Genomic DNA, 15,420 nt, shown 5'->3' with positions numbered 1-15,420 from the left:
TTCACTTCATTCAGGAAGAAGGATCAATTTAAAATGTCTCATTTAGGAAAGTTTTCATATTGATTTCTGTAGTCATCAGATTCAGTGACCTAAATGGCCCTTTCCAAATCTAGATTTGTCTAGTTTTCAACAAGTGCCATTTCAACAAGAATTGTTATATACAGAAGGAAATCAGAAGTTCATTCTAACACTGTGTTTGTTCCTTCAAACTTGATTTCTGTTTATATACCACTATGCCACATTTTGCGCAAGGTAAATTTCATCAAAACCAACAAATTGGAGCAGTAGTAGAAAAATAGCGTCATTTTATTATAGCAATAATGTTAAAAATAAGTTTTTCATTTAATCATTTGTGGAATGCATTCCTCTTTGAAAAACATAATTTGTTCTTCTATTTTTATAGGTGATGTCTTTCATGTAACTTCTCCCAACAAGGTTACCTTTGAAGAAGCTCAAACTCTGTGTGAGGAACAAGGGGCAGTTCTTGCTTCAGTTGGTGATCTGCATGCTGCCTGGAGAAATGGTTTTGACCAATGTGATTATGGTTGGCTGGCAGATGGCAGTGTGCGCTATCCTGCTTCTGTGGCAAGAATACAATGTGGTGGAGGTTTACTTGGAGTACGAACATTATATCGCTTTGAGAATCAAACTGGCTTTCCTTACCCAGATAGCAAATTTGATGCATATTGTTTTAAACGTAAGCATATTTGACATTTTAATTGTCATATTTATTCTATTTTACTGAGTTTTCTTTTTTATAATAAAAACAGCTCGTGAATTGTTGCATGCAAAGGAAAAGAACTGATGTACTTTTTGTCTATGTTTGGGGAATCTCATCTCTACTTCCCTGATTTCTAGGAAAAACGTTTACATCATTTTCCCACAAATTGTGTACAATTTTCTATGATTAGACTACAGAATAGTAGCTTAGCTGAACCTTGTGTCTTTGCATATCCAAGGAAAATCTTAACTGTTTCCAATGACTGTGAAGCCTAATCCAATGTAATATGCTCCAAATGTGTTGGATTTCAACCACACAATTACTGAAGCAGAACTTGGCCACGGATGGTGGGGAAAGCTCATTTAGAAGGATACAAATTGTTCCTGTTTTTCCAATAATTTTATTACTTACAAATACAAATATTTTAAAAAACTAATACAAGCAAAGATACAGAGATATAAAAAAAACAAGAAAGAAGTTGAAAAGAAATGGAAAAAAGAAATCAGAAATGAAAAAGAAGGTACCGTATTTTTCAGAGTATAAGACACACCTTTTTCCCTCAAAAAAGAGGCTGAAAATCTGGTGTGTCTTATACACTGACTACAGCAAATTTTTTTGCCTCCTGAAACCTTGCTCCTTCACCAAAATGGCCATGCATAGCTTCTGGAGGCTTCCAGAGAGCTCCAGGGTCCAGGGAGGGCAGAAATTAGCAAAGGATGGACTGGTTTTTTGCTCAATTTTGTCCCACCCAACCCTCCAGGAGCACTCTATAAGCTTCCTAAGGCCCCTTTTTTTGACAAAAATGGGCCCGTTTTCACAAAAAATGAGCTATTTCTTGTTTGTTTTTGTCCCCCCCCCCCGAACACTCTACAAGCTTCCTAAGGGCTATTCATGCCCTTTTGGGGGGGGGGTGAAACGGGCCCATTATCGCGAAAAATTGAGTGTTTTTCAGAGGTTTGCAGAGTGCAAAACCTTTTTAAAAAAAATTTGCCTCTTCAAAACCTTGGTGCATCTTATACTCCGGTGCATCTTATACTCTGAAAAATACGGTAAATAAAATATGATTCCCTCTCCCTCCAGACATGTTATTAAAAAATGAGTCAACTTATCATCTTCCCTAGTACTTCAATTAAAAAGAGCTGCTCTTCCCATATCTTATCCCTTATCGATAGTCACATGACAAAAACCCCTCATTTCATTCTAATCAGCGAGTTTCTATTAAGAGCTACCTGAAAAATTAAGGAATGCATTTTAATCTTAATCAAAAAGTTCAATTTTATCATCCAAACTTAATCACTTTCTCTTGTCTACACACAAATAAACTTAGCTATACTGATGGTGATTTTGAATTTACACCCACTTTTTCCTCTGCTGTCTTCTTTTCATATTCTGTTGCTCCTTTTCTTATCTGCCATATGGCGAGTAGCCAAAGCAGTCAGGACTGGCATCTGCCATCAATGTCTCACCTATTGAAAATATGGATGGTATAACTAGTGATCTTGATTCAACTTCAAGCCTTTTATTCTTTTACTTTTTGATGTGTGAGATCAGAATTTTGAGTGCATGAACCTGAATAAAACATTGTTAGGGGGCAGCTTGATCAAAGGTCTAATGTCCAAAGACAGCATGGTATTTGACATCTGAAGTGGAGCTTTGAAAATGGGTTAAGAGAGCTTTTCTTGGATTGTTGCTGCTGTTACCTTTGTCTCCATCAAGTACTTTTAAAAAGAAACTCCTTATTATAAAGAATAAATTTGGATCCTTCTTTTGTAAAGAATATATTTAGGGTACAAAACAAAGTCCAGTTTATAATTATAGTAATTTTGAAATGGTTAATTGTGGGGTGATGGTGGGATCGAGATCTACATTCAGCAGCAGGAAAAGGAAAAGCTAGCTAAGAAAACTTGCTAGCAGTAATGCCTGGAATATGAGGGGTGCATGTTTGTACAGTAAAAATCAACCTTTTACTGGGCCTCCTTTACCAGTTATCTTGAAGTAGAATTTTTTATTTACCCAACCCTTGAGCTACTTGCATTACATAAGTAGCATTATGTGAAAACCTCAAGTTTTAACCAAGTACACCAGGAATCAACTCAGTCATAGAATGTTTGTCACTATCAGCAGAGTTAGGAAATGATGAAGAGGGATGATGCAGCAGGAATTAATTAGACCTGCAAGAAGCACGCACAAGTGCCAACCCGCAGGCCCCACCCCCACATAAGTGCATGCTATTTCCCAGAAAGTGGGAAGGGGGACAATGATTATCGCTCCTTCGCCCATTTCTCCATCCGGCCTTTTCCCTTCCTGGGTGTGCATGTGCCTCCTAAGTGCCTTTGGCTTAAAAATGGCAACATGTGAGATCTCGCAAAGACAGTTAATTAACATTGCACTCCACCGGTGCTTTCAAGTGCTTTTGGCCATTAAGATGGGTGATGATCAGCTTTTCTTGCTCGTTTCCTCTGCCTTAAAGGGTCACGTGGATTTGTACGCTTGTACACATCCAGATGTACATGAATGCAGTTACTTGAGCTCTGCAGTAATAGTGCACAGGGTGCACAACTTTCTGGAAAACAACCCCCCTCCTTCTTGCTCTTCTCTGGACCTGCGTCACCAGACACACAGCTCAACTTCAGGCAGCTTGCAAATGTGCCACAGCCAAGCGCTGCCACCTTCCTGGCCCTTTTCTCGACAATTCTCACTTGGGGGGAGAGGAGGCAAGTGGGATTTTTAGGGAGTTATCCTCACCCAGCAGCGGCTGAGAGAGCCCATCCATTTGACCACCTCTCCTGCAATGAAATGGGAGAGAGAACTCTTCCCAATCCCTTTCCCAAATAGCTGAAGGGCAGTGTGATTCATAGTGCTTGGAATATTTCAACTTAATAGCTTGGGGATGGCCTTGGTGAACTGTTTTTGGCCTCCCTCACCCCATTGAATGGGGTAAATCTGTAGCCCCTTTGCATGCGCATGCTCCCCTTCCCCCATGAATGCACATGTGATCTTCCCCTACTTTCCCACGCATTCACGCGCATCTCCCGCAAGCACCAGAGACCCAAAAACTAGCTGGCTGGCAGGAGGCATGCTGGCATGCACGGTGGGTCTGAGCTGGCGACGGCTTGCGTGCCAGGAAAAAGGTCTCTGTGTGCCACAGGTTTGTCATCATGGGCTTAGAGGAATTTTTTGTTTTTTTATGGCCAGCCAACAGCATGGTGTCAGAAGAAGGATTTCTGAATAGTATATGGTACAATGAAATATATAGGTACTAGTTATTTTCAGAGCTGTCCTCAGCTACCACCGTTATTTTTTTGGCAAGATATTTAGCTGCCAGTCATCAATGTTGCCATCACCATCTTCCCACTGTCTCTATCCTTTCCCACTTACTTGTTCATGTCTCTTCTCTTTTCTGCTATGTTTTCCTTTACACATGGCTATCCCTATCCAACCAATTAAATGTTTCGTAGTCACTACAGTCTCACAAGTGCCCATAGATTCCATATTCAGTAGTTGTGGCTATTAGTTTTGTCCAAGAGAGTTTATGATCAGAATAACAGAAGAACAGAGTTGGAAGAGGCCTTGGAAATCTTATGGTCCAACCCCCTGCTCAAGCAAGAAACCCTATATCAGGTCTCCCCAACCTCTGGTCTGTAGACCAGCACTGGTCTGTGCCATGCCAGCAAACCGGCCACCCAAACAAGCAAAGCCCCATCCACAGAATACAGGCAGCATGTGAAACCATGGCCCCTCCGATTTGCAGAAAAATCTCTCCATGAAACCAGTCCCTGGAGCCCAAAAGGTTTGGAGCCACTGCCCTATTCCATTGCAGACAAATGGTTGTTCAATCTCTTCTTTAAAATTTCCAGTGTTGGAGCATCTACAATTTCTGGAGACAAGTTGTTCCATTAATTGATTGTTCTATCTGTCAGGAAATTTCTCCTTAGTTCTAGGTTGCTTCTCTCCTTGATTAGTTTCCATCCATTGCGTCTTCTTCTGCCTTCAAGTGCTCTGGCCCAGTTTTGGTCCCAGGAGGCTGCAGGCAGGCCTATCAGGCCCAAAACAGGGCATGGAGGTGGGTGGGTCATGTGCACATGTGTGTGTGTGGGGGAGCAGAGCATGGGGGGGTGGAGTCATTCATTCATGGGGCCCTAGGGGTTGTCATGTACGCATTGTATTACACAACAACGAAAAGGTTATCCATCACTGCCTTAAATTAATCTTGTTCATATTATAACAAACAGTTCTAGCTTCTCAGAATATTCAAGGGAAAAGCCATGATCTAATGGCAAAATAAATGTTTCACTCGTGAAAGATCTCATATGTTGACTTTACAATGCCTTACAGGATAGTTGGAAAAGAATCATGAAATCTGGATGCTGCCACATAGGAAATGTGTTAGATCTGTTGGTATTAGAATAGGCAATGTTTTTGGTGGAGAAGGGAACACTTTTTCGGACACTGATTGTAGTAATCCATTATTTTGTTTTGTAAGGATGCTCATCAGTGGTGGGTTTCACTTATTTTTACCACCGTACGCCGCACGCACTCTCGCTCACTTTGCATTTGCGCCTTCAGTGCATGTGCTTTGCTCTTGCACGTGCCTTCCCTGCATGCGCCCGGCCTCAAAAACATGGCTAATTAGGACGGCATAGTGCATAGAGTGGGCCCACATGCAATCTCCATTACAGGTTCTCTCAAACTGGTCTGAACTTGGTGAATAACACCCAGTGGTGGGATAAAACCAGTACGCCCAGGAAAGGGCGTACTAGTGCCTTCTGGGAGCACCAGATACCGTTCCAGTACGGTGCTCCGGAGGGCTCACCTGCCTGCCCGTGCTTCTTACTTGTATTTGAGCTGTTTGGGGCTTCCGTGCACGTGCACGGACCATACGTGCCTGCGCGATTTTCTGCTGAGCAGCTGGAGCATCATGGGCAGTAAGTAGGCATGCATGTGCTGTGCGCATTCATGTGGTGGATTTCTGGCCTTGTTGCACCGTACCGGTTGCAACAGGATCCAGAATTCACTACTTATTCCACCTCTGATGCCCATAAAGTTAAATTTAGGAACAAGCCAATGTTTTATTTTGCCACAAGCAGTCTTGCCTATGTTTGATTAAAGTTTTTTTAAACTTTAATCAAAGTTTAGGAGATATTCAAGAGTTGTGGTCTCCAGCTCCATAAAATATACAATGTAAAAGAGAGCATATGTGACATAATGTTTAGGATTTCGGATTATATCAGCAGGACTCAAATTCAGGGTCACTTTTAGCCATAGAAGCTTACTAGATGGCTTTGGGCCAATTATCCTTTTTCCACATCACCAAGTTTTTGTTGTGGGAAAACTTGAGAGGATACCAGTTTTGTGTACTACATTAAGTTCCTAAAGGAAATGCAGGACCACCCTTTCCAGTTTCAAAGAATCTCAAACCAGCTTTTTTCAGGTTGTTAAAAAAACTACATAAATTTGGACAGTCTTTGATGTAACAAATGGTTAGTAAGATAATCTGATTTCTTGCTCTAAGCAATCTGGATTTTTTTTTTATTGGGAACAAGTGTCTCATGTATTGCATCAGAAGAAGCACAAAAAGATATCCCCCAGAACACTTGAATGAAGGAATTCAGTAATGCAAAACATCTGTGCAACAGCAAGTTGGTTAAAGCTGGTGGAAAGCCTAAAAAAAAGCCCCTGTCTGGATCATTTTTTTAAGACAAAAGGCAGATTAATTGTTGTGAATGTCTCCTTTGAGAAGAAACAGCTTCAACCTAAATCCTCTTTTTTAAAGCTTACAAATAAAATTCAGTTTCCTGAATGATGCTGGTAATGATCATTTGGTACTCAGTAATGATAGTCAAATAAACCTGATTTTTGCAAATTGGCAAAACTCAGCTGAAATCTACACAAGCATCTGGCTAAACTGGAATAAAGTTTTTCTCTTAATGGACATGTAATAGAACTTTTGGTTTTTGTTTAACCTTTTCATGAATATTAAAGTATCTTGTAAAGAATAATGAGACAAGTTCTAAATATGAAGTCCCTGTGAAAAATTAAATGTACTGTAGTGAGAAATTTAAAAGGTGAAATAAAAAGCACAAGCAATTGACAGAATAGTGTTTCTCAACCTTATCAACTTTAATATACGTGTGGATCTTAAATTGCTAGCCACCAAGATTGAAACATATTGGAATAGGACATTATCCATTTTATATATTCTTATTGCCTGCAGCATCCATGTGGAAGGTGTTCAAAATAGACAAGATGGCGGATGCAGTGTTGCAATCCATTGATATGATATGCATGTTCAGAGAAGTGGCACTTGGATTACAACACTGTATCTTTTATCTTTTCGCTGAAAAATTGTGTAAAGGTTCTTTAAACAATTGCAAAGTAGTCAGGGAAGAAAATTATTTGGCCCTATTCCTTTGTAACTTTTGCTTCTAATTCTTTCTTTGGTTTGAGGGCCCTGCCTATATACAACATGCTAAAGTTTATATGGTTTTTATATAACTGTTGCATGAAATTATTCTGTAAATCATAATTAGGACAGCGCAAAGTCTATTACAATTACTGCTGGTTCCTATTGTTGCATTGAAACTGAACATTCTCCAAAGTCAATGAAGTTCTTGCTTATGTGCATTCTTATAATGGAAGATATTGTTACGAGAGCCATTCCTTTGAAATAAAGTGAACTGCTAGTATAATAAATTTGGGTAGACTGCTTCTACCAGTTGTAGAATAGTTTATTGCATTAATTTCCAAAACCTTCAAGCAGAACAGTTTATTCAGCAAAGCATGAAGCTTTCAAACCTTCCTTCAAGTTCTTAATGTGGTAGCTATAAGCTATAAGCAACGGTGTTATTGTTTTGTGTATAAAGCACAAATTATTTGTTAATGCAGAATTCCTGACTCCAGATGAGTAAAAATAATCACCAGTTCAGAGAACTTAAGGGCAGCCATTTTATCAGTCTGGTATAAAATTTGCATCCAAAGATTAAAGGGCAGTGATTATGAATTTAATTTTGTTCTCAGAACAGTTGTGTAGATTAAATCAACAACTCAGAAGAGTTTCATAGCTGAAAATGACTGAATTTAATTTCATAAATTCTGTCGCAACCTGTGGCCCATCTTCACCCAGTTAAAAAAAAAAACTTAATATCAATTAATTACCATTTCGGTCAACTTTTTTATGCCTACCACCCACTTTTGTATCTCTGTTAGTAGTAAAATTTTCTAACCACCCATCGTTTCCACAGTCATGGTGCTTTATAAAGTAGGGAAGTAACTTAACTTTACACCATGAAAACTGGAACGCCCACTAGTGGGCGGTAGGGACCAGGTTGACTACCACTGATTTAGGGCAATATGAAAAAAAAGCTTCATTGAATTTACTTTTATACAAAGTATTACTAATACAAGTCTGATTTTGTGATCCTAAGAGGATTATATCTGTGGTAAATTGATTCATTTAATTTTAATTACTCTCTTCAAGGCAAGCTCAACAAATATTTTTTTTAGGGTCATGGGCTGAGATAAAGAATGCATGTTCAGTATCTCTAAAATTCATTTTGGATTCAAGCTATTATAATTATAAAATACAAAACTGTAGAGTAAATATTTCTAATTTGTTTATCATTATATTTTGCTAGGTAAAGAGAATGTAACAGATTTTTCAATGGTCGAACTGAATATTCCTTTGGAAAGTGGATCTGCCAAATCGTTAACTGAACTAAATGTAATTCCTCCAAAAACTACACTTCATCCTTACGTATCTTCACTCACCTCAGAAATGGTTATGGTAAAACAAGAAAAGAAGGAACCTCGTACCATTAATTTATCTACCCTTCTACCTCAAACTGTTACAGACGTTTCTGATTTGTCAAAAATGACCCAAACAGAAACTGTATTAAGTGACTTAGTGGAGATTACACCTACCCAAGATATTTCTGATCTCCATGAAGCAAGTTCTGAAAGTTCAGTTGAACAAATAGAAGTAGCTCCAATAAGAATTTCTGTGGATTCTGTAGCAAGGAATAATCTGAGTGTACCTTTAGAAACAAAGGAAGAAACACATATTGGCATTCAGCCCAGCAAAATACCAGTAGAAGCAAAAAGTGATAATAAATTCACAACTGTTGTCATTCCAAAAGAATTGTTGACTAGTATTTATGAATCTGTAGAAGAAGATAAAGTTATTTTGCCAGATCAGAAGCTAATAACATCTAGTACCATTTCTAAGGTAGATAAAATTCCATCTTCTACGACAATCTTAGATGAAAAAGCCACAGATACACCAGATTCAGTAGCAACTTCATTTGAAAGCAAAACAATGTCTACCCCGGCTTATTCAACAGGCTTTGAAATACCAGTGCTTACACCATCTGACAGAATTAGTGTGGTACACTCAACAGATTCAGTGGAGAAGGAAGAGCACACAGTAGCATCTGTGGTTTCAGAGAAGATGAAAGATACTGTGACATTTATTCCAATACCGACAGCTTCAGATGTATCTTCAGGATCAGAAGTATCAATAGGTGAAGGAAGCATGTTTGGGCCCGAGTCTGCCACAAAGCACATGCCTTTTGCCACAAATGTAAATGAAGTAGAAGGGTTCTTTACCAGCTATGGACCTGAAGTATCAAGTCATCATCACCTAATAACACCAACACCAGATTTGCAACAAGAAACAATTGAAACAGATGCAAAATATGATTGGACTAATGAGGAGAATACAACTGAACAGCAACCAATCTTCAGTATTTCAAAAGAAGATTACCCAGAAATGGTCACTGAAGGTATTGAAATAAAACAATCTTTTATAGTTACAGATACCACAAAGACTGCAACTCCTGTTGCAATTTCAGAGAAAGACTACAGCAGTTCTTTGATTTCAGACACCATAGAAAATGAGATTTCTAAAGGTTCGGGTATAGTTACTACTCATACAGCACTCACAGAAACCATAACAGAAGTCGTTCCAGTGATTCAACAGGAATCTGTTACTAGAGATCTAATTACGCAAACATTGGTCACTGACCCAGCTTCCCCCACTGTTGTTCCAGAATCATATTCATTACCTGAACATGATGTAGCTGCTGAAGGATCTGCATATGAAATAAATTACACTACTACAGATACAAGTCCTGGTATAAAAATAAGAGATTATGACACAGTCACACAGTCTGAATTGTCTCCTGGAATCATTGACCCCAAGCTGATAGCAACAGGTGTTCCTCCCATAGAACCAACTACCAAAAGTGAACATAGGTCTTCCTTGGACAAATTGGTAGTTCCCATCTCTAGAGAAGAAGCTGCTCCTGTCACTAAAAAGTTTGATGTGGGGGAAGTAGATACTTCAACTCATAGCCCAGAAGGATCAGGAATAAAAGAAGAGGACATAGGAATGGAACCCATTTCATTTTCAGTTAGTGCAACAAGCAAACCAATGGTGGTAACTGGCATTGCCACTACTGTCGGTACTGCGGTAGATAAAATCCCACCAACTTCACCATCCAAACTTTTAATTATCAAAACACAGCCACCTCTGATTGATGGGGGGCCTGATGAGGATACAAGTAAAGATGTGCTGATAATTGATGAATCTATTTCTCCCATTAAAACTACTACTGATGATGATTTTACAGGCAAAATGGTAGAGCCAGAAATTGATACTGAATATTTTACCTCATCAACTATCACTGCAGTTTCCCAACCCACAGGACCACCCACAGAGGTTTTAGAGTCTCAAGAAGAGCCCCCAGCTACTTCAGAGGTTGCTACAGGGTTGGAAAATGAATCTAACATACATGTATATGTTGTTGCTATTCCACAAAATGATACAGGTAAGATTTTAATACTGAGACTGGATGTTCAAACTAATGTGGATATTTGGCTTCGAGATATATGACAAAATATTTATATATAAAGTAGCTCTCAATTATTGTATGCGTCTTTTATATCTGAATATTGAAAATGGTTCATAATAGGATATTACTAATAGTTGCTGGTTACGTGGATATGGAAATTGTTACTATTGTTAGATATTGATACAAATATTATTTGAGCTGACTGCTTAATATTACCATATCATTTGATTGACATTCATTACCTGTGGAACAAGACATACTTTTCATGGCTTCCACACCATGCATTACTACTTGAGTGTAGCATTGCATTAACATTCCATAGTGTGTAGCTATTAACAATGGCATTTGCAGTGCTATCAGCTAAACAAAATATACGCTCATTTTGTTTGTTTACATCCAAATACATTATGAAATTTGGGGAAAAAAATAATATGTAAATTGGAAGGTTATAATCAAGCCTTTTATTTATTCAGTTTTAGCTGAAGGCACTGTTTGTGCAGCTTTAATCTGGGTATTCAGAACAGAGATGTCATCAGATTCTGAATTATTATGATGATTTCTTCTGAAAGGTGAATATATCATTTTTAGAAAAAAAAATCTTAATAGTGTTGTTTGTAGAATTATAATATATTATTACCCTTTTCAGTTTCCCCCCTCCTAAGCAGCCCATTACCCTTGTAAACTTCACTGAATATTCCTTTCTGAAATAGAAATATCTGTTGTTCCTTAAATAGAATATCTGTTGTTGCCTGTGTCTGTTGTTTTTCATAGTGAACATGAATAGATTGGTTTAACCTAGAATTACTTTAAGTGCAATTTATTTATTTATTTATCATATTTGCATAGCTGCCTGACTCACAAGAATATGACTCTAGGTGATATATAACATGAAAGTTTTCATTTAAAAAGTCTCAACTGATTGGATTAGTTTCTTGTCCCTGGGATCCTTAAGCCTTTCCATTGTTAAATGGATATTTTCTTATCTCTTTCCCAATGATATAAAATGTATCCAGTTTATATAATTATAGTGCTTTGTACACTAGTTAGCATTGTACTAATTTTATCAGTAGTTGCAAACTAGACTAGGAACTAAATGACACGGCACATCTTCAACATTGGATTTAAAAGAAATAGTAATTCAGGTTAAGGATTGAAAATCTGGACACTACACCAGGAAACAATGCCCCTTCTCAGCAAATTTTCTATTTAAGAATTGTTTATCAAATAACAGGTTCATGGATTAAAGTGAGACTTGTCGTTTAACAGCAGTTTAGAAGGTACTGAGACTATGACTTTTGTTATATTACAAATAATTTGCAAGCCAGCATGTTTATATAAATGATTGAAAAAGATGTTATTACCAGATTTCACACCAGCTGTGTCTTAATTTTGTTTTAACATATACGCTTTCAAAAAATCTTAAACTAATCAACTATTTTATGAAAAAAGCTTCCCATTATTTTTTGGTGTTGTTGCAATGACAATGACACTTTTCAAACATATTCAAATGAGCTAATTTTAAAGTTTAGAGTCATTTATTAAATAATTAAAACTGGGCATTTTGTTGATTTGAATAAATTAAGCCCTTTGATTCAAGGATTAAGTGGGGAAGTTGAATGTCACAGATTTCCACAGTATTGTCTTTTGAAAATCTAGCCACAAGGTGTTCAAAGATCAGTTGAAGACTCCAGAAGCTAGAAAATGTGGACAATAGTTTTCTAAATCAAGAATAACTTAAGTAGGAAGGTGTTTTATAGCAAGATTGGGGCATGTATTTTAAGAGAGTACATTTGGATCAGTCACTTATTGTTAAACCTATAAGACTATTGGGTATCAAACATTAACATTGTGTGAGGAACTGAACTCAAACTTGTTTATGAATGTTCAGACCTTAATATAAAGAAAGTAATGCCTGGCTAGCAAGATTGAAAATTATTTAAGCAAGTTCAAAATTCCTCGCAGTTATTTATTTATTATTTATTAAATGTATATGGCTGTCACACAAATGTCACTCTAGATACTGTACAATAAAACCAATAATTAAAGCATTCTTCAAAAACCATTTAGAAAATAATGAAGCATAAATAGAAAGAAGATCACAAGAGATAATGCATCAGGATCTTACATATGAGCTTCCAGTTACTCAACTAGCCCCAGGCCTGATGAAAAAAAATAACATTACTGGGAGCTTTGTAGAATTGGAGGTAAACTCATTGGAAGGGGTTAATACCCCAAAAGACAGGTGCCATAGTACAGTTCTGAACTGTTTATGAAAGCACATAGATGATAGTTGATTTGAAAGTCTTTACAAGAGGGATAGAAAGGCTTGATTTACATATATTTAATAGAATCTATGAAATCGATCTGATAATACCTTTAAATTTTTACAGAAAATGTAATAAATGAAAGCTTTTTCTCTTGTCTTGAGTATTAATTGTTTAGTTATTCACTGAGACAAAAATAGTGAATCTTATATGCAGAACTATCCAATCCTTTAAAAAAGATAGTGAGAAGCATATGGAGAATTTCATTAGTTATCAGTAGAGACCCTCTTAGTCATTTTTAATAAGAACTCTCATTTACTTTTGAGAACTATTCCTGGATAGTTCATTACTATTGTAAGGATTGAATTTCATCTAACATTCAGTTAAATATTCTGTTTCATTCATATTTAATGAGAAAGATTTTCAAATACTGTTAGTTTTCCAAATATTTGTTAGGTATCATGAGCAAAATTCTAAAACAATTGAAGTTATTGTTTATTATAGTTCTTGAGAAAATAAAAGGATTATATACACACAGAGTACATTAGAGTGCCAAAACCATCTAAAGAATTGAAATATTTTTTGAATTCTATGTGTTAAATCTTCTGTTTGATACCTCTATAAGCTTTTCTGATCCTGGACATAATAGATACTTGTCAGAAGGCAATTTGCTTGTGATGGTCTTCCACCATGGTAATCTAAACTTGTCAGATTATATTAATAAAAGCTATCCAATTGGTGTCAGGCTAAGTGTTAGTCAAGCTGTCAAAATAACCAAACTTTTGCTTTAATTTTGGGTAACCCAGTTCTAATTAGAGGCTGAAACAGTGTTAGAAGTGCATATGGGAGATTTTAAAAAACTATATTAAAGACTCTTATTGGATTTTTTTCCTAAAGGCCACATCAGACATAGAGCAATAACCTATTCCAAAATGGGATGTGTGTATGTGTGTTGCATTTTGCAATGTTGCCAAGAAAACATGGTTATTACATAGAAATACTAGTGGTTTCCCTGTAGCTTTTAAGATATGAACTCAATAAGTCATTATTATTTTACAATTTGATATACTACCACCTAAATGATTGTGGGTAGCTTACAAAACCATAAACATATAATTAGTGGTGTAACACACTTCTATTTTTAAAAAAGCAATTCATATTAACTTTTAAAATCTTGCCTTTCACATGGATGAAATTCTTAATACAGTTTTCCACTGTTAGAAAAAATGTAAATGGAACAAATCATTTCTCTTTTCAGACATTATTAAAACACAAACATTTTGTTACTCTTAAACATTGTGAAATTTGGATCACAGTGGTCAAAGGGGAACAAACTGATACTAGAACAGGATGTTACCAAATCAAGGAATTGATGACACTCTATCTTCCAACCTTATCCAAAAGAGAAGGAGGCAGAAGAAATAGGAACATGATTATAAATAGTAGTTACATTTAATAATAGCAGTCCCTAGAATTCTTTTGTAATGAGTTCATAGTCTTGTTACCTGAACTCTTGTGTCCTGGGACTGCATTCTTGCCACATTTTGTCTTGTGAGCCAAAAGAAGTCTGACATAGACAATGCAAGCTAATGATATTAGCTGAAGAAATATCCTGAGGCAACGCAGATATGGGTCATTGCTCATTAAACCAAAGTCAGAGCAAATGCTCTGTGTGGTACTATAAATGTAAATAGGTTTATGAAATATAAATATTTAAATGATTATTAAACAGTGACACTTTTCAAACATATTCGAATGAGCTAATTTTAAAGTTTAGAGTCATTTATTAAATAATTAACGTTGCAAAGCTTTTGGCTTTACAGCAACCAATCAAAATCATTGTTGAACAGAGGAACTATATATGGCACAACATCTGTATTTTTTCTTTTTGATTTATTAGTATTCTCAATTTACAATAAGCTATTTTAATGATAAAATAGTGATAAAAGATGGGGATCATTACAGCAATGTCTTAGTACAGTACCTAATTTTCATAGTGGCAGGCATCATTTAATTATAATACAGTAATGTTCTTAAATCCCATTCAGAAGTAATTTGTTTCTCAAAATTTTCTTTGATATAACTTGATGAAAATGAGACAAAAGCTGAGCCTGATTAAACAAGTGATGCTCAGTAAACAAATATTTTTTACTCAAAGTGATAAATAGGGTCCAGTAATGTGCATATTTATTATTTATTGCATGTGTTACATGATCTTACTTGCCACTGAGTGGTTTCTAACATTAGTTTTTCTTGGAAGTTATTGACTGTGGCAGCAGTTCGAAATAGTATTCATGGTTCTGATTAGTTTTTGTACTTTTAATTTTGCATGATATATTTGCATCATATCAACAGTTTCAGGTGTCATGATTATTTTTAATTTTAAGTGTCATGATTATTTTTATCCAAATTTTACAAGATTTGGATAAAAACCTGACTTGCTTGTAATAATATAAAATATTAAACTGTGGATAATTAATAGTTTAAAGTTTAGCTTAAAGAATGACAGAGGTGAACTACATTATGCTCTGAAGCACTGCAGAACATCTCTCACACACTTTATTTTGACCCAGTGCTAGTCTCA

At 36.3% G+C, this 15,420-nt stretch overlaps 1 protein-coding gene across 1 annotated transcript in view; it reads left to right on the top strand.

Moving 5' to 3' along the window:
• VCAN (versican) overlaps positions 1-15,420 on the top strand; it is a 101,472-nt gene that overhangs the window by 45,919 nt on the left and 40,133 nt on the right. Inside the window, exons 5-7 of the mRNA XM_032213868.1 lie at positions 404-697; positions 8,356-9,230; positions 9,267-10,548. Coding sequence (XP_032069759.1) covers positions 404-697; positions 8,356-9,230; positions 9,267-10,548 — 2,451 coding nt within the window. The remainder of the gene's footprint in view (positions 1-403; positions 698-8,355; positions 9,231-9,266; positions 10,549-15,420) is intronic.

The sequence above is a fragment of the Thamnophis elegans genome, chromosome 3, assembly GCF_009769535.1.
Source record: "Thamnophis elegans isolate rThaEle1 chromosome 3, rThaEle1.pri, whole genome shotgun sequence".
In the NCBI taxonomy this organism is placed as follows: Eukaryota; Metazoa; Chordata; class Lepidosauria; order Squamata; family Colubridae; genus Thamnophis; species Thamnophis elegans.
The sequence above is the reverse complement of the archived record's forward strand: the minus strand, read 5'-3'. Positions and strand labels throughout refer to the sequence as shown.